This window comes from Colletotrichum phormii, assembly GCF_030913505.1.
Source record: "Colletotrichum phormii strain CBS 102054 chromosome Unknown BDP81scaffold_2, whole genome shotgun sequence".
Lineage (NCBI taxonomy): Eukaryota > Fungi > Ascomycota > Sordariomycetes > Glomerellales > Glomerellaceae > Colletotrichum > Colletotrichum phormii.
Genome location: NW_026851444.1, coordinates 2415282 through 2434495, shown reverse-complemented (window position 1 = coordinate 2434495; position 19214 = coordinate 2415282). Strand labels below are relative to the sequence as shown.

Here is a 19214-nt window from a genome sequence, read left to right as displayed (position 1 = left end):
GATACGCCAGCTCTGCTACGACTAACGACGGATGGATTTATCGCGGAGTTCACAAATACTCTGCTCTTAGTAGATACGGCAGAGCTCAAGAACGGCTCGGGGGGTATTCTCAAGGCTGGGAATTAGGCCTGACATAGACGGCACTTGTACGGGATCGCATGAAGCCATGGTCAAGCTCGAGACATTAGACAAATCACATTCCGTGGAGAAGTCTGATGTGGTCGAGCTTGGCCCGTGTGCTGGATGATAGCACAGCATGATGCGGCGCGAAGAGACCAGAGGTCGTGAGTAAGCACCAGCGCACACGGAGTCGAGTGGGTACCAACGGCACCCCGAAAGCTCTGGCCATCCGTGCCGGCGTCCTCTCTGGGAAGGTGCAACCGGACCTCGGTGTTCGTCTTGTCTTCTTGGTCATGCTGGTAAGGTCGGCAGGCCATTCTACATGTAGACATGCGTAACCCCCATCATTCGTGTGTCTGACTGACTGAGGCTACCGGATCACCTGGGCCGCGGCAGGCTATGATCAATTTTGCACATTGCGGCTGTTGGTGTCGAAAATCGGCCAGCCTCATTGTAATAAAAGTACTATGCCGAGTACCATTGTCCTGTTGTTGAAGCGGGGTAAAAGCCAACGGGCTAGTACAGCCTGCTTCCAAGTGCTGGTTTTGCTATGCAAGCAACGTATGAGTGGACTAGCATGCTCCAGTCCTCATTGCCTATGCCATCTTCTGTGAGGAAAAAACGCTGCTTTCATGTTCGAGCTGCAGCCTGATAGGTACCCACGATGCAGTAAGCGTATTTATCCGCGTGCCCATCTTCACCTGTCCGTCTGCCCGCCGCCTCATTCTGCCTGGGCGACCATGTCACGAGGGTCACACACAATGCTGTGAGACTATAGATCCTTTCCGTACGGTTGGGTCATCCGATAATCAGTGCCGTCGTCAAGTTCATAACGTCTCCCAACGTCCATGGAGGCAGGCTGCAGAGCCTCATCCGACAAGTTAAGCGTCAGGGCAATTCCCACCTGGATACATAAGCGACTGCTCAAAGCCTGCACCTACCGCCGAAAGATAACCCTCGCGTACTGTTCCTTCCTACGGTTCCCAGCCTTACCTCAATCCGCGTAAACGATTCACGTGGGTTCTTTCTCTCCTGCCTTCAGACCATCAGAGCTGGCCAAGTAAACTTGTCCACGTTTAAACCATCTGCCAGTTTGGGCCGCACCTGACGGGGTGGTATAAGCCGAGCACCCCAGCTGAGACTACTAGCTCTGACCAGCTGAACGAGTGTCGGCAAGCGCAAAAGACATCGCGAACAGCAACTTCCACTTTGACTCTGAGGCAACTGCCAAAGAGACTGAATGCGAAGACGCAATGGCTTCCACGGTAACCTCGAGCGCCAGCTCGAGCTCCGACGAGATTGTACCCTCGTCTGTGATCCCCCACCCGCGCCGTCGAGCATATTTAGCCACCATGCCTGTAACCGTCGCCAAGCCCCGAAAGACGAAGCAACAGCCTCCCCAAGAGATTATCGACGAGTTCTGGACAAAGTTCACGACCAAGACTCCGGGTAAAGGTCGGTCGCCTCCTCGACACGGAGAAATGCCTTTGATATCACTTGTGAGGCTGACTTGAATGTTTTTAACACCACCAGCTACCACTATCATTCCCCAGAATGCGTACGCTGAGAGAGTCGCAAAGCGGTCTTCCAAGGCCACTAGGATATTCACCCAGACGTCGTACGACGAGGCTGCGACTGTTTGCAAAGCCAAGGTCGACAAGATCGTTCACGAGTGTCGCCGAGTAAACCAACGTTACAGAGACCCTCACTATGACATAGAGTTTGACCTCAAGTTCGGGCGCAGAGACTGCCTCGAAACCCTGTGGAATACCAAGGACGCGAAACCCCCACAGTCCGCTTTCCAACCCAAGGCCGTCAAGCGCGTTGTCGATATCTTCGACAACCCGCAGTTCTACATTGACGGGCCTACAGCGGACGATGTGCGCCAAGGTCGAGACGGAGACTGTTGGCTCATGGCTGCATTGTGCAATTTGAGTAACAAGCCTGGTCTAATTGAAAAGGTCTGCGTTGCGCATAACCTTGAAGTTGGCGTGTACGGTTTTGTCTTCCATCGCGACGGAGAGTGGTTCAGCGAGATCATCGATGACAAGGTATGTTTCGATGTTCCTTTGACAGCATGGTTGGGAAAAGCTAGGACTAGAGATCCAAGAAGGTCCCACAAAGCTCTGAGGCTCTTTCTAACTTGCTGCATAGCTGTACCTTACTAAACCCGACTATGACGAGCCCTACTTGGAGCGAATTCTCTGGGAAGATCGGGAGCGCATCAATTCAGAAGAAGCCTACAGGCGTATTTATCAGTCAAACAGCGGCGCGCTTTACTTTGCTCAGTGCGAGAATCCTAACGAGACATGGCTGCCGCTCCTTGAGAAAGCATACGCGAAAGCGCATGGAGACTATGCCTCCATTGAGGGTGGGTTCACGGGCGAGGCCATTGAGGACCTTACGGGTGGCGTAACCTCCGAGGTCTACACTACAGACATTCTTGACAAGGAGTACTTCTGGAAAGAGAAACTCCTAAAGGTCAATGAAGACTGGCTCCTGGGCTGTTCCACTGGGTTTGCATCAAGGGGCCTGGGGGAACGTAAGGGCATCATCGAGATGCATGCTTACAGCGTCATGAAGGCAGTTGAAATGGATGGTCAAAGACTGGTTCTTCTCAAGAACCCCTGGGGAAAGGGTGAATGGAAAGGAGCTTGGAGTGAGTTCCATCTTCAAGTCTTGATGTCTAATCATTCTCGTGCTGACCGGAAGTAGGCGATGGTTCCAAAGAATGGACCCCTGAGTGGTTGCAGAAACTCAAACATACGTTCGGCGACGACGGCGCCTTCTGGATTTCGTACCACGATCTCCTCAAAAAATACAACATATTTGATGTTACCCGATTATTCGGTCCCGAGTGGAAGGTTACATCCATTTGGACAACGCTCTCGGTGCCCTGGACCCTGGACTACCACGAGACGTATTTCGCCTTTACAATCTCCAAGTCGGGTCCCGTCGTGATTGTGCTAGCACAACTTGACGATCGATACTTTCGTGGGTTGGAAGGTCAATACCGGTTTGATTTGCAATTCCGTCTGCACAAAGCCGGCCAAGAGGACTATGTCGTTCGGAGTCAAGCATCTTACCGCATGAACCGATCCGTGAACGTTGAACTCGACCTTCAAGCTGGTAGCTACGAGGTTCTTGTCAAGCTAGATGCGGTGCGAAACGACGGTGTTCTTCCCATCGACCAAGTGATTCGTAACAATGCCAAAAACCGTCGAGAAAAGCTGATCCGGATAGGGTTGGCCTATGACCTTGCTCATAGCAAGGGAAAACTTGTCGAGTCACCCGCGGAGAAATCAGCCAAACAGGCGCACGAGAAGAGACAGCGGGAAAAGCGACGTGCCGACATCAAGCGCAAGATCCTCGAAGAGCGAGAGCAGGAGCATTACCTCAGGATCAAAGCCAATAAGAAAGCTCAGAAGCAACAGGCGAAACGCATTGCACAACACCAGGCAGCAAAAGAGAAGCTACGTGCACAAAAGAAGATAGCTCACCCCCCTCCGTCGAAGCCGATCCCAAATCCACCAAGCCCTGTGGCCAAAGTCATAATCCAGGAAGACGAACCTGAAGCTCTTGAGATTGCAACCAAAAACCTGTCTTTATCGAACGATTCTCGAGGAATGAGCATCCAAGCCAATTCAAGTACCGCGGCCACTGAGGACGTACCGGTTTCTCCCCGTCACAAAGACAGAGCGATACCGCAAATCTTCAACTCGGCTGGAATGCTGGAACAAAACAGCAAAAGAGGTTCGGCATTTCTGACGCCCCCCAAGCCTACGAACAAGCATTCCAGAGGAGATAGGCGCGTGATAGTCAGCGTCAGGAGTGAGGTGCAAGAGACTAACCTTCAGGATGACGAAGAGGCGATGAGTGAAGCAGCACCCCCGTCGGAGTATTCCGCACATTACCCCTGCGAGTCAGACGATGATGGCATTGCAAGTGTATCATCCATGTCAGAGCTTTCTGAGCGGGAACTGGAGCTCGAGATTGACGCTGCTGAAAAGCGGGAGCCCATTACGGATCGTCTGCCGCCGCAGCCAGCGCCTGGTGCGCCTGCCGAGGAGCAAGACGAATTTGAAAGAGATCCGTGGAATGCTGTGGCAGTAGTAGGACTTCGAGTATACTCTAAGGTGTCGGATGAAGATCAAGAAGAGGTAATTGGCAACCTTCGAGTTGTGCGGCCAAGCTTATATCCCCAGGAGGAGGCACTTCCACAAACCTCAGAGTCGGGTGACAAGAAGTCCAAAGGTCTAGATGTGGATGACAGTGCCAAAGATGCCACACTCGAGGGAGAAATCAAACAGAGAAAGAAGAGCATACGGCCTACCAGTGAGGACCTTAGCGATGCTTCAAAGCTGTCTCGCTCTGATGCTGGTAGAAAAAGGAGGGCCATTCCTAGCGCTGATTCTCTGGGGTACACGTTCGACTTGCAAGCTTGATATACGTTTCAGGATGGACGGGCCAGGATCACAGGAAAGAAGGGTTTTTTTTTTTTTTTTTTTTTTTTTTCTTCATAAATCCGGGGGTATCCTTAAAACCTAGAACCTAACGCCACTCCACAACTTGAATACAAAACTCCTTTGCCTAGGCTACCATTGCTTTCCCAAATATACTCTTTCGATATTACCTCGGAACTCTCTGGGCGGCCCGTCAGAAGCTGCCGAGAAGATCGTCAAGTTTGCGTTTCTCTCCTGTAGCGGCAGGCTCTACAATCAATGAGTCGTCGTCTCTGAACAGGCTTGCAGATTCGGCGGACTCGGGCAAAAGGCCTACACGACCACCTACACGGGCCAGTAGGATGCGCATCTTCTCCATCTCCTTTTCAATCTCGCCATCGCGGGTGACGAGGTTCTCCTGCACACCCGCGCCGGCATCTTCGGTGCGGAAGGGGTCAAGCAGGGCCTTCATGCGCCGTAGCCGCTTAACACGGGCTTTGGCTTGCTGTCTCTGCTCGGCGAGCGCCTTCAAGCGACCAGCGAGTTCAGCATACCTTTTGACTTCCATAGGAAAGGTAGTCGCATCACGCTCGGCTGGCCATGCCAAAGGAAGCGACCTTACGGCAGTCTCTTCGGCTTTTGGTATTCTTTCATTAGTCTTTGCGCTACAAACATTGAGTTAAGAAGGTGCTGGGACAGATGTCAAAACATACACAGGTCCAAGGAGAGAGAAAGACCATCGGAGGAGTCATTTTGCGCTGCTGACAGTTGGGATAGATATAACGCGTCAATCTGCTCGGCGACGTGACGGCTCGCTTGATGAGAGTAGGCGCGTCGCGAGTGCTGCAGCAAAGTCGTGTTGAGGCGGGCGGCGACGTGCTCGGCGACGGGGTCCGGAATGGGGGACTCGGCGGCCTCGTTGGCGGCGAGCCAGGAGCGAGAGGGTTGCAGGGGTTGGGAGAGGAGACGAGCCTGGGTGGCGAGGAAGGATTGTTTTTGGGCGATGACGGTGGGAGGAGGAGGGGCTTGGGCCATCTTGAGAGGCACAGCAGAAAGAAAGAAAGAAAAGTCGGCGACAGAAAGAGGTTGACAGATTGACAGCTTGACTTGTGTGTGTGAGTATGTGTTGCGTGGAATGCGCGTTTGGCAGGAGCTTATTCGGATGCTTGGATCTCAGGTGAGATGAGACGTGGGCCGGTTGAGGACGGAGGCGCGGCCGGGGCGCGGGTGCGGGTTGCGGATGCGGGAGGACGGCAACTGCCAACGCGTCAGTCGACAAGTTGGCGGAGGGGAGTGGAGAAGGAGCGAACCAGGAAGGTGGCAGGTGGATATCCGGCCGGAAGGGTACGTACCTCAGACACCTTCCAACCTCTGTGCCTCTCTCTCGCGTTTCTTCCACTCACTCTTTCTGTCTCTCACTTTTTTCTTACAATCAGATATTCAACCACACCCAAGCAACTACCCATACGGACTCCTACTTCCTATCTCGATCGACCAGGCACTAGTGTGGAAAAATCTGATGGCGCGATGCGAAGGAGAAGGAGAAGCAGCCTCGGCGATGGGCCACTTTATGCTTCCTTTTTTCGACCAAAAATCGTTTCCCCCTCCTTGCCATGCTTGCTAAACTCCTCACTCCACGTCAAAGCTCCAATCCTCAACGCCCATCAACGGTCTAGGTCGGTCACGGTCCACCGAAAACAGGTGGACAAATGACCGGATAGAGACCCCTTGCTTGATCGTTTGCCAATCTCAAACCGCCATCTTACTGTCTAGTTGCTAGATTAATGCGGCTCAGCAGACGATGGATGGTGAACCTCGTTTCTCTGGGAGTCGGGACTATGGCTGTGTTATATCCCCCGCCTCTCAAGGATACTGGAGGTATGTGGTTTAGTCAACCTGGGCCCATTTCATGCTGACCTTTTACCAAGCCGCTCACTACCCGTCGCCTGGCTGCCTAATCCTTTATGTCTAACCTGGCCGGGAAGACGGCGGTAGTGGCATCGTTATTGGTCGTTGGAGGTACGCCGCCGCTGGCTGCGTAATGCGAGACGAGCAGCCGTCTGCAGCGCGGTTCGTTACTCGCAGACCACCCTGCAACGTTTCCAAGGCCCGGATTCCGCCTATTCGGTCCTGCGATGCATCATAGATGTGACGAACCTCGACGAGGCACAGGCACACCGCTACGGGCCGCATCAAGCCATCTCGCCTCTTCCTGACCCGGCCCCGCCCTCCGTATCGGCACTAATGCGGCCCGCCTGCATTCGATCCCGTCCGTACGGCCGCATGCCGCACAACACACGCCAACATGCACGTCAAGCCTTTTCCCACCCGCCAAGAGGCACTCAGAGATGGCCGAAGACTGCTTACGATTGCGAGAGGCTTCGCGAGGTCCAGCCTATTTCGTCCCCTTGCCTTCAATGATCTTCTCTGCCGCTGGCTGCGTTGGCTTTATCGGTAGGCTTCTTAGTTCAGGTCCCGTTAAGCCTTCCCGGACGCCACCTGTAACCTGCTTCTAGGGGGCCCCCATGCTTCGAGCCTCTGACATCTAGCCGCCGGGCACCGGGGAGGCTGGAGCAGCCCCCATCACAAGTCTAGATGTATGCTCTAGTCCTCGAGGGGTCCATTTATTCCCACCTACTCGGCCGAGGGAAATACGTTGGGTAAGTTGCAACGTCTTGAGGTGGAAGCACTCTCCAAGTCTAGCTTGTCCAGCATGTCATGGTGCCATGCACCACGTGAGACATGGCTTCGGTGCGCTGTCAAGATGGCCAATCCTACGTGCCCGGCCCCCATGATGCGCCTTTTACGGGAGATCCGGTGGTTGATACTGCCCTGCCCTACCCTGCTTGGTTTGCTGTGGACAATCGAGTGAAGCCATCGCCCCCTCTTGCTTGCTGTTTTCTCTTGGCCCCTGCTTTGACAAAGGCAGCTCCTCCCTTTATGGCCATGGCTCAAGATCCCGGGAATTGTTCAACGCCGGATTTTTCCTTTTGAACATATATGATGAGGGCCCTCCCCTTTCTTAAACCTAGCCCAGGTCCATCTGTAATTGAGCAACTCATTTCCCCCGTTCTTCAACAGACAGAAGGAAGCGAGAAAAGTGGCGGCGCTGTCTCACTTCAGCTCACCCTGATCTCGCGTGGCCTCGACCCCATCCTCTCGTCCCAAGACTCGCCTCCCATTATGTCTTCCGCTTCTCCATGCCCGAAACCTCCCGCCAACGGCTTCGTTGCCCTGGCGCGCAAGGTCTATAACCCCATCGGATTCAAGAAGGGTTACAACTTCACCCTCTTTGTCATCACCGCGGGCGGTATGATGGGGTTCACCCTCGCCCGCATGATGTACCTCAACTTCAACGGCGTCTTCTGCAACCCGGAACACCACTCACGTGCGCTCCCGGGAGAGTGCTACTATTTTCAGAAGGGCACGGCACGGATCGGTATCATCATGCATCTCGCGGGTATCATACCAGCAGGCTTTCTCGCCTGCCTGCAGTTCGTCCCTATCATCCGTCACAAGGCCATCTTATTCCATCGCCTTAATGGGTACCTCATTGTTCTCCTGAGTGTCGTGGGAATCATTGGCGTCTTTCTCATTGCGCGGCGGACGTTTGGCGGCGGCGTGAGCATGCAGACTGTTTCGGGCACCGGCAGCCTCATGTTCCTTGGCGCCCTGGCCCTTGCCATCTACAACATCAAGAAACTCCAGATCGAGCAGCACCGGGCATGGATGCTTAGAGCCTGGGTATATGTAAGATATCTCCTGTCGCCAAAAAAAAAATTCACTCTTGTGCGAGCATGTGGGCTAATGAACTTCTCTTCTCCGTTAGGCCGGCTTCATCATCACTATGCGCATCATCGGCTACCTCGCTGCCATGATCACAGCAGAATCGAATTACTATCAAGTAAAACAATGCGCCATGGTGGACTTCATCTTTCGTCACGACCAGAACAAAGTCCTCGACTTCTATCCTGGCTGCGAGGGGTACTACTCTGGGGAGAACCCCGGCCTCAGCGTCCTCGTCCATGCCAGCATCACCGCCCACCAGCCTGCTGAGATTTCAGCCGGGTTCACGTCCGTCTTTGATGCTGGATCATGGCTGGCTTTGGCGATCCACGCTATACTCGTTGAACTTTATGTTTGTTTTCCCCTCCCTCCTCCTCCTCCTGTACCCTCTCACTTTTTGTCGCGTGTTACCCGTAGCCAAGTCTGCAAGACAAAAGAACTGACGAGACGAGCAGCTTCATTTGACACCCGCAGAAGCCGAACGCCTCCGTCGCATCTCTTATCAGCGTCAGCTCGAATCCGGTATGAAGAATGCCGGGAATGCGGGCACGACTGTCCAAAGGTTGGGCGATGCTGAGCCCTGGCTACCCCCGACTCATTCACAACCGACCGAGTCTAGCATAAGACCGAGCTCAGATGAGGACATAAGGCGGAAGAGCGAAAGCGCGGCGTAGGTTGCAGTGCCGGGCTTGCACTTGATCATTGGCAGGTGGGGGGTATTTGTGATTTGAAAGTTTCCTTGAACATATCGCCTCGATTTGGCGTGTGACGATTACGAATGACACGAAAGATACGACACAGCATTAATATTGCGGCGGACATATGTGAGCATTACTATCTCTACCAAACGGACGTTTCTGCCTGGACTACGAAGCAAACTATCATGCATAGATATCATTCATTCATTCAATCTTGCATATCCTAAACATTTTCTCCCAATCCAATGCTCCCTGCTTTTACATTGTGAAACATGAGAATCTTTTACAAACCAGACCACCAGTACGTCTCGCTGACCTTGAAGCTACCCTTGAGAGCCTTGTCCGTAATGACACTGCTGTCACTGACAATGACCTCGTACTCGCCCTCCTCGGCGCACCACTGGTGGCGCTCCTCGTCAAAGTAGCTGGCGGCGTACTTGGTCTCAATGTCGACCGTGACCTTCTTGCTCTCGCCAGGCGCAAGCGACACCTTGGCGAAGCCCTTGAGCTCCTTGATGGGGCGGTTGATCTTCGCCTTTTGCTTGGGCGCGACGTACACCTGGACGACGTCGGCACCGGCCACCTTGCCCGTGTTCGTGACCGTCACGTCGACAGCGAGCTTGCCGTCTGCATCGCGGACCTTGAGGTCTCCAAAGGAGAAGGTCGTGTACGACAGGCCGTGGCCAAAGGGGAAGAGCACGGGACGGTCGAGGAACTCGTAGTAGCGGTAGCCAATGTAGACGTCCTCGCCGTACAGCGTGCGGCTGGCCTCGGCGCGGTAGTTGAGGTAGGCCGGGTTATCCTGGACGCGCTCGGGGAAACTGAGGGAGAGCTTGGCCGAGGGGTTGACGTCGCCAAAGAGCACGTCGGCGATGGCGTTGCCCGTCTCGTTGCCGCCGTACCACGCCTGGACGAGGGCCTTGACGTCCTTGGCCCACGGCATGCGCACGGGGGTGCCGGACTGGTTGACGACGACCGTGTTGGGGTTCGCCTGGGCGACGGCGGAGATGAGCTTGTTGAGGAAACCCGGCAGGTCCATGTCGGCGCGGTCGTTGCCCTCCGTCTCCCAATCGGCGTTGAGGCCGGAGCAGATGATGACCTGGTCGGCGTCCTTGGCGAGGGCGGCGGCCTTTTCAATCTCGGCCTTGTCGTCAATGACCTTGCAGCCGCCCATGCGGAGGGCGCCGCTGCCAAAGACAACGTTGTCGCCCTGCAGCTTGGACGACGGGGCCGAGCCGAACTCGACCTTGAAGGTGTACTTTTGGCCCTTCTTGAGCTCGACGCGGCCCTTTTCCTCAACGGTGGCGGCGCCGAAGAAGGCGTCGCCCTGGCGCTGCTTGGTGGTGTTGTCAATGACGAGCTTGTCGTTGACAAAGAGGTTGGCCGTGCCGCAGACGATGACACCGAGCTCGTAGGTACAGTCCTCCTCGGCGACGAAGGAGCCCTCAAAGTCGGCGTACCAGAGGTCGGACGAGAGCTTGGGGTTATAGTAGTCAACCAGGAGCAGCTCCGTCTTGGTGAGGACGAGCTCGTCGATGGCCTCGCGGCTGTGGTCCGTAGGAGGTTCGTTATAAACGCGCATGGTCATGCCGGCCTTGCCGTCGGCTGATGTGCAGACGTTACCGAGGAGGGGCAGGAGCTTGTGAGAGTAGGCACCCTCTGTGTACTCTGGGGGCGAGGTGAGCTTCTTGCTGATGCCGTCGAAGGGGGTGACGGAGTAGTAGGCGGCCAGGGAGGCGGAACCACCTCCTTGATAGGTGGCGATCTTGGCGTTGGGGCCCATGACAACTGTCTGTAAGTCTCAAAGTTAGCGTGTGCTTTCGCGGGAGGCCTGTATACTCGGGGCATGCTCGCCTTCTTGTCCTTCTTCAGGGGGAGCACGTTGTCATCGTTCTTGAGCAGGACAATACTCTCGCCACCAATGCGCCTCAGCAACTCGGCGGTCTCTGGAGTGTCACCCGTCTTCTCAGGGGCACCCTCGGGGATGCCGGTAGCCACAGCCTTCTTAACGAACTTGAGCATAGCGCGAGCTCTCTCATCGAGAACGTGCTGGCGGACCTTATCCGTCGACACGTTGAACTTGAGAGGCTCTCCGCGGAAGCGAGGGGGGCCAGGCATCTCGAGATCGAGACCGGCGTTGACCGCTTCCGTGGTGCTGTAGGTTCCGTACCAATCGCTCATGATCATGCCGTCCCAGCCCCACTCCTGGCGGACCAGCTTCTCCAGCAGATCATGGTTCTCACTGCAGGATGTGCCGTTGACGCCGTTGTAGGCTGTCATGAGGGCACCCGGTGAGGCGTCACGGAAGGTCAGCTGGAAAGGAAGCGCGTAGATCTCACGCAGGGCGCGCTCCGTCACGATGCTCTGGACGGCGTTGCGCCTGTGCTCCTGGTCGTTGCACACAAAATGCTTAGGCGTCGCCTGGATGCCAGTGCTCTCGATTCCTTTCACAATGGCAGCAGAGCCAAGACCAGCCAATACCGGGTCTTCACCGATGGACTCGAATCCTCTGCCACCGAGAGGGGAGCGTTGCATGTTGATGGTAGGGCCCAGGATGCAGTGGGCTCCCTTGAGATTGGCCTCCTCACCCATCTTCCTGCCGGCCTCCTCTAGGAGCTCGGTGTTGAAGGTGGCACCGAGAGCCGTTCCGCAAGGGAAGCAGGCTGCCTTGATACCATTGAAAAATTTGGTACCGCGTACGCCATTGGGTCCGTCGGAGAGTCTGATTGAGGGGATGTTGTGCTTGGGTAGAGCCTTGGTGTGCCAGAAGTCGATACCTGGGGAAAACCGAATGTCAGCTTGCCATTGGATCCCATTGAGACTTGTGGTGAAGATTCCGCAATAAGAGTAAAGAATGAACCCAAAAGTGAGGCGGGAGCAGTCTTACCGGCGAGAAGGTCAACCTTCTCGGAGACGGTGAGCTTCTTGAGCACGTCTTCGACGTCAAAGTCGGCCATTGTGAGCTCAAGAAGCGTTGATCAGTGAGAATGGATTGGGGTATCTTATGAAGCGACTTCAATTCTACGAGAGGCCAGGTTCAAACTTGGACAGGCAGTAAAGAGGAACAGACAAGAAAAGGTGAGGATAGAAGGCGCCGAGAATCAAGATCGAGAGGAGAGAGAACTGGATCATCTTCGCTGCAGGGTTACGCTGTTAAATAGAAGAGTGACGAGCTTGTGGACAACGGGGCAACTCCGGACGATGCGGGACTGGATTTCCTCTTCTCACTTGGCTTTCAAGGTGCATTAGCTCGGGAAGAGAGGCCAGCAACCCACTTTGAGGTCCCGCGTATTTCTGCGTGACGAGCTAGGTAGATGGAGGAAGATAGACCGATGCCGGGAAGACGGCGGGGGAAACGACAGGCAATCAGGAGGCCATGTTTGCATGCAGCATCCGTTAGCAACTCGGCAGCGGCTGCTTCTCTTTCCCGTCATGTTGTCCTGCCCCTCCACGCAATTCAGCCGGGGAGCAGATATGTGGAGAGCTGTTTCTTTCCAATTACCAATACAAATGAATGGCAGACAACGAAGGAAGGAGTGCCCAGAGTTGTCAGGAACCCGAGACCTTGAAAGACGCGGTCAGGTGCGTCAATGGCGACCGCTCTTGCCCCTTATTCACCGGGAGAAGCTCGGGTGGCTCTCCCCTCTAGCGTCATTTCTCCATTTTGGTGTCCACCTATCGGCTCCGGATTGGCTCATTGACCTTGGAGGCGAAGCTGAACATCGTCCCGAAATCCCGTCAGACAACTTTGGCGCGGAGACGGCGTCCGGATGTCTCAGTTTTCGCCGGAGACGAACCGGTCTTTTGGCGATGTTCCCACGGGGTTCTGCCGCTATCCTGGACAGTGCAAACATCGTCTCGCGGACAGTGACAACTTCTCATGATACGATACCGATACTCCCCAGGCCGCAAATATGGCACAACCAGGCAAACACAAGCTCACAAAGCCTCATTCGTAGGTTTCATGTTAGTGCCACAGTCCTGTCATCGGGTGACTGGGCATTTGCTTGTGAGATGGACGCTGATGATCGTGGTACCCAGGGCACACTGGGAGGATGATGTCCGCCGTCTTTATAGCAATGGAGACTGATCTAGATGGACTGCCTTCATTCCGACTAGCGACAGAAGACTCTTGGAGTTGCACATCTTTGGAGAGGGGGTTCATATGTCATCTCCTTGCCGTCATCGTCTCCGAGCTGTTGTGTTCCGGCGCGTGACAGCCGAGCTAGGGGAAAACACGGCATCGCTGAACCGGCAGTATGCCCCGCATCTGCCCTATTTCGACGAGAATACGGCCCGGGCGTCTGTGCTGCATCGTCGGGATGGGAATCCATAACCTCTCTGCCCCGGAGAGCCGGTCCACGAAATCGTGCCGTGGTCGAGCGGTCATACCAACGGGCCGATTTACCACATCCGACCAAGCTGCTACGGCGCCACGGCCCTGCGTTGATGATCATCAAGCGGATGATCATTTCCCCAGCTTCCCCAGATGTTTGTCTTCATCGGCTAGCTCCGCTGTATCTCCATACTGCAATGCCGAATCTTTCCCGAGTATCCATCATCTCCATCTCGGTGAGCGGCTGTAAACTGGGCATAACATGAAAATGGCTAGCCGAAAAACAGGATCCAACGACCGTCCGCCTCACTACTGGGTCTGCCAAGTGGGCGACAGAATGATCTGCCGTTCAGCACATCCTGAGTTTCTGTTTCTACCCCTACCTTTACAACTACCTCCATCACCTTTCCTGTCATTACTCTTCTTAGCTGGTTCTTTCAGTCCATTGTCTAAATGATGTACCTAAAATTGACAAAACATTGAGAAGGATAGGGGTTGTTTTGTCACCCACCTAGGGGCCTCTCTTGCCGAGACAGCAGCGTGAGGCCATGCAGTCACCCGCTCATCCGGCTTGGTTCCCGAGGCGGGGTGGTCCGAATACACCACAAATTCGCGTCTGACACCTCCACACGATGGCTGATTCGTTCTATGTAGATGTCCATGTCCACAATCATGTTCCTGAACAAGATCCACCTCGGCAGGCGGGACTCGGGAGTGGGAACGGACCACATGCTCGCGAGATGGAATGGGGTCTCTCGGCAGCTGTGACATCTTGCCTGTTGCTCATTTGTCGAGACCCGGGCATGGAGTGTACGGATACTATTCCCATATTCACTCCCCCTGTGTGGATGATTGACTCGCTTGTACCCGTAAGGCGGGGGATGGAGATCTTTCTCTTTGCCGCTGTACGGAGTACGGGTTTACGGATATAGGCCGGACCACCACACATTGCGTGAAAAGAATGTCCCGATACTTGAGACAACCATCACAACTCATATCCTTCCATCGATCTCTCCCTGCTTCCGTGATGGTTCCTGATGATCACTATTGGTTCTGAGGCACACTTCCCGCGACGCCGGGACACATGTGTGAGGGCGATCCATGCAGGTTTATATACTACACATATACCTTAGGTCATGTGACAGCCCAGCTGCGGTTCCTGCTTGTAGCTGGCGAGATCTCGAAGAGACTTGGGCGGTACCGACAGTCTGGATGTTAGCCTGGGTTCCCGACAGGGACCTCCATCTGACCTTTCTACCAAGCAAGTGGGCCGGCCGGTGTAGCGACTGGTTAATGTATGTCTTTGCCTTTCACGATCGACAACAACCAACTCAGAAGCTGCAGTCGTTCTGCTCGTTGTTCCTGAGATGAAGTAGGCCCTGATGTGTGCCGACTTAACACGAGGCAGCCTCGTCACGCAACGACCGCTCTGCTCCCGCTCAGAAATCAGCCAAGGCCATGACCGCGGCCTCCAGGAGAACAATGGCAACGACTCGTTTGCGCATAGCCCTTCCTGTTTAGTTGTGAAGCGACGAAATATGGCATTGAATGCCACTTGTTTAGCAATCTCAACGACCACGGCAATATGCCTCTGTTCTGCACAGCGGTCTTTGGAGAGGAAACGATTCATCTCAACGAGATAGAGCTTTGTGCCAGCAGTTAAGAATCTGCTGTGACGTTCGAATGACCTTCATCTAGACCTTTATCGCTAAGACAGGACCGCCGTTTGACCACTACGAGCAGTCTGTCTCGTTAGGACATCCAAATTCATGGGCACTGCAAGGCTTTCTGTTGTGGTGGTTCCCTTGAGATGATGATATGGAACTCGCCTCTAGAGACGAATTACGCCTCTTGAAGTGCTGGAGACAACCATCTCGGAGCTTCTAGCTACCCCTCATGTGATACTGCCGTGAGGTGACGATGACCATGCGGACGACGGGTATGCCCTACCAGCCACGGATCACTTCATGCATCACTTCTTGCGAAGCCCCCCCTCAGGGAGTTGGAGGCAGTCAGCTGAATCCCATGCCGCCTCTCTCCTCTAAGTTGCGTTAGTTGGGGCTGGCTGCCTCGCCTGATCTTCGTCTCTGGAAGGTCACGATACAACACAGGGGTTTCGAAAGGGGGTACATTCAATCAACCCCATGCTCGATTAACATTGTCTTGCTTGGACGCGATGCGCCACCAATTTGATAGACCACCTTCACTGCAAGCCACAAGTTCCCAGAGATACTTTCACGCAGTCTTCAATATCCTTTGCCGATGGTTCAAGAAAAGGGGGCTCAGGTGCGGTGTGCCAGCCAGGAAGAGGGACTACAAGACGCAAGACTGCTTGACGCGCACCGTTCGCTCTCTATCTACTTTCTTGGACACAGTCGACTTGGTTGACCGTAAGGCTTTACATCCTTCAAGACTCATCGACGATGCTTCAAGAGGGGGGATGTATGGGACTCTGACGGCGCACATAATTGAATCGCGACATTATCATGCACTTCCCCCCTTCTCACGTCGTTTCCTCTCACTTCTACAGCAAGACACAAGACCCCGCAAATAGAGAAACGCGTCATGGCCTGCGATTCCAGCTCCAGATCATGATGAGGCTGGGATCGATCACGATGTCTGTAGCCCCGGTCTGTCACAGGGGAACATCTACAGACTACAGACGGACAGCCCCCATAGCCTCATCATACGAGTTTGCTCTTTGTTAAACATCATCACTAGCCCAGGTATACCAAGAAACAGGTTTGCAGCCTTTCGCACTCCCGCGCGCCCCCCGTCGTCCAGCCCCCCGGAAACGATACCATCATCCCTCCACCCCGGGGCACCGTTGGGAATCGGAGGACAAGTCCGATTCGGATATCGTAATTTTAGGGGCATCCAAGGGAAAAGATAGGAAATCGGGCGCTCCGACAAGGGGTGTCTACAGACTACCTAGGTATTCCGCTGTACTACTAATACGCCCAGCGGAAGGAATGAGAAAACCGCAACGGCGCCCCATCTCCAACACGAACGCCATCCTGCTTCACTAGGTAGGTACTGTGCTAATATTCCGGCCACAACATTGCCCATTCGGCATAGAGCCGTTTAGTCCAGCTAGTACCGGATTTCCACTCCTCTATTAAGAAACAATGGCTTGCAAATGGCGCCAGCTCCGTCAAAGGATGGCCGGGGGTTGAATGGGAAGGGGGGCGGGGACGGGACCTTTCGTCGATGTTGCGAATGGGAATGGTGGCACCCCGGGCAGATGACCGAAGTGGACGAGGCACGAAGCCGGAAGGAGAGAATGCCGAGGGGCGGTGACTTGTTTTCCCCCGGTGTCTGCAACTGCAAGCCCGCTCACGCTTACATTCCAAGTATCATGTATTCGTATGCTCTCTCATGAAGGAGGGAGGGGGCAGGGGGGGACTAGCGAGTGCGGAACCGCAAGCCGGGAAAGTGATACGCAAAAAGAGACGTGAAATGGTAAAAACGGTAAACCCCATTGACCAATTAGTTGGAAGCGATTGCATATGTTTTTTTTTTCCCGCTTTCTCAGTCTCAAATCCCTAGTCTCCCACACACACACTCACGTACGCGTACGCATACGCATACCGCATACACACATGCGCAATATGCCACATGCAGGGCATTCATGGGCAAAATTACGGATAGAAGGCCAATGTACCGATACCTTACCATGGCTTTCCGAAGTTTGTGCTTTGTTGCTTTTTCCCTTCCATTCTGAAAGTCTTCTAGAAGGGTGTGTAGAAGCCAGACTAGGCCAGATAGAGTAAAGCCCGTCTTACAAGTTGCAGGACGCCATCTCGATCCAAAAACCCACCCGGCCGAGTTCTATGGTTCTCTAATGGGAGGCCGCAGAGTACCTAGCCGAGAAGCAGAGTACCGGCGCATCACTAGCCGTTTGCCGTATATCCACTCCCCGTACGGATACATCTCATCGCCATCGGGGACGCGGGCGACGGCCGGGCGTTGCGACGCTTGTGGGTACCGGTAGCCAAGCATACACCAAGGTAGGTACATCTTTCCCTTTTCCCCTTTGTTGTGACACACGGGTATTGCCTTGCCTTGGGTTGGGACTTGTCTTTGACTTCCCGGGTGGAGGGGTAAAGGGGGACAACTTTTGGTAAGTTTGGTTTTGCGAAAGACGAACAGACCCCGAACTTGGAGCGACGGCGTAAAAGTGTAAATTCCTTCTTCGCCTTCTTCGAAGCTTCCAAAATGCTTCCATGGGTGCTTCGACAGCCACCCACATCACACAACACGGTCTCATTTTTTCTTCTGTCTCTTCTTCGGATGCACAAGAATGGAAACACGACGCCACGTCGCATAGAATGCCCGCAACAGCAGTTCCAAGCGCCACGGAGGGAAACTTAGGGTTGCCACGTTTCCCTCCCATCTCTGCACACCATCTCCGTGGCGTCGGATGGGTTGTGCAGCACCAAGCGCATGGCAGAGATGCCATGGCGGAAGGTAACTTTGATGACGATGATGGTGCGTGGTGATGGCGTTGGATGGCGGCGGCGGCGGCGGCGGCGGCGGGATGGGTGTTGGTTGTACATAGCAGCTGAGTGTCTCTAGCCGAGTACCCTACACTTTTAGTACTTGCAGCGTGACAGTAACTTACGCCGGTTCATGAATCAAGCAGAGACCTTCTTCGTCTCGCCTTTCCAGAACACCTCTTTTGCTGAACTTTGGAAGCGGTGTACGACGTGCGTCGTGCGGCTTGCGGCTTGCCATGTGCATGAGGTAGCACTGACCACGACCACGATGAGAGTCCTCGCAGCGATCAACGTTGCCTGCCCGAAGAAACGAGCCGCCAAAACACGAACCAAACTTAAGCAACTTAGCATGTACGCGGAAGGGGGGAAGGGGTCTATAACGGCTCGTTAGATACCCTCCTTGTTCATTTTGCCAGTATTAGCCTTCTGCACGAAAGCAGGCGAGGCGTGCGAAGGGTCGAGATCATAACGCGTGGCAGCGTGGTAGGGCTCCAGATACGCTTTTCCTCATGACATGAGACGTGCATTGCAGCCACGTGTCGCGGGCGGCGCTATCTGTCAAAAAATAAAAAAGGCGTACTTTTGAGGCCATCACACGAACCCGAGCCGCCTGTCTCAGATGTTTCCATGCATCAGATTCTGCACGGGGCTGACTCGCAGGGAGGGGCATTCGACCTCTCTCGTGCCTTTTTGCATCGCTATGTGTGTGAGTGAGCGTGTGTGTATACCGCAAGATGTGTGAGTGGTGTTGCGCGCATGAACCAAGCAGTCGAATACTGGCGCACACCCCGATGCCATCCAAGAACCTTCGGTGATATCTTGGGCTCGTAGAACTGGCCACGGCGGATAGAAGGAATTGTGTCGCAGTACGGGTACCAGTCTCATGATTCCGTCGTCGTACCCCAACGCAGCATCAACGACGCTGGCACGTACTAATGTAAAGTGAGTGTAATCGGGCATCAAAGCGCTTCGCGTAGTGCTGCAAAACAGCCATCACACCTTGCCTGTTGTTAAGGCAGCACGTGGACTGCAGCGGAGCCTCCAAACCGCATGAAGTTGACCATGGGTTGTCCCCCTCAGGCTTCAGCCGTGGGCCCGTGTTGGGACGGACAGCGGTCGAGAAGGGACTTCTGTAGACTGAGATTGCGCTCTGACCAGCGAGAGTACTGAGCAGATGATGGTCTTGTGAAGCACCGGAGAAACGAACAAGGGGGAGGAGTATGGCGTCTCACGGGCTGCTTGCGAGATTGAGAGTGAGACATGACCGCTGCGGTCGTCGTTGATGATTTCGATTGGCAGATGGCGCTTTGGTCAAGCTTCCACAAGGGGTCCA

The 19214-nt window shown here is 54.5% G+C and overlaps 6 protein-coding genes across 6 annotated transcripts; 3 read left to right on the top strand and 3 right to left on the bottom strand.

Moving 5' to 3' along the window:
* Window positions 1-1373: 1373 nt before the first annotated feature.
* Window positions 1374-4565, top strand: BDP81DRAFT_308802 (calpain family cysteine protease; the record flags this gene model as incomplete). Its single annotated transcript, XM_060583496.1, has 4 exons — window positions 1374-1575; window positions 1654-2171; window positions 2275-2779; window positions 2836-4565. 4 exons carry the CDS (start codon window positions 1374-1376, stop codon window positions 4563-4565), a joined length of 2955 nt encoding a protein of 984 aa, XP_060450840.1.
* Window positions 4566-4776: 211 nt separating this feature from the next.
* On the bottom strand, window positions 4777-5597 carry BDP81DRAFT_389822 (kinetochore Sim4 complex subunit Fta4; the record flags this gene model as incomplete). The annotated part of the gene is made up of 2 exons (XM_060587318.1): window positions 4777-5198; window positions 5276-5597. 2 exons carry the CDS (start codon window positions 5595-5597, stop codon window positions 4777-4779), a joined length of 744 nt encoding a protein of 247 aa, XP_060450839.1.
* A 2148-nt stretch (window positions 5598-7745) lies between these two features.
* Window positions 7746-9022, top strand: BDP81DRAFT_307566 (uncharacterized protein; the record flags this gene model as incomplete). Its single annotated transcript, XM_060583373.1, has 3 exons — window positions 7746-8312; window positions 8392-8700; window positions 8804-9022. The coding sequence occupies 3 exons, from the start codon at window positions 7746-7748 to the stop codon at window positions 9020-9022; spliced, it is 1095 nt and encodes a 364-aa protein (XP_060450838.1).
* Window positions 8974-12147, bottom strand: BDP81DRAFT_88709 (glycosyl hydrolase family 3 N terminal domain-containing protein). The gene is made up of 3 exons (XM_060596450.1): window positions 11934-12147; window positions 10901-11823; window positions 8974-10838 (listed from the first exon to the last, which is right to left on the bottom strand). Exons 1-3 carry the CDS (start codon window positions 12001-12003, stop codon window positions 9330-9332), a joined length of 2502 nt encoding a protein of 833 aa, XP_060450837.1. The 5' UTR covers window positions 12004-12147; the 3' UTR covers window positions 8974-9329.
* Window positions 12148-12556: 409 nt separating this feature from the next.
* On the top strand, window positions 12557-13997 carry BDP81DRAFT_468190 (uncharacterized protein; the record flags this gene model as incomplete). Its single annotated transcript, XM_060594475.1, has 3 exons — window positions 12557-13012; window positions 13166-13618; window positions 13670-13997. 3 exons carry the CDS (start codon window positions 12557-12559, stop codon window positions 13721-13723), a joined length of 963 nt encoding a protein of 320 aa, XP_060450836.1. The 3' UTR covers window positions 13724-13997.
* Window positions 13998-16858: 2861 nt separating this feature from the next.
* BDP81DRAFT_416503 (uncharacterized protein) lies at window positions 16859-17938 on the bottom strand. The gene has a single exon (XM_060589540.1). It carries the CDS (start codon window positions 17842-17844, stop codon window positions 17317-17319), a length of 528 nt encoding a protein of 175 aa, XP_060450835.1. The 5' UTR covers window positions 17845-17938; the 3' UTR covers window positions 16859-17316.
* Window positions 17939-19214: the final 1276 nt, after the last annotated feature.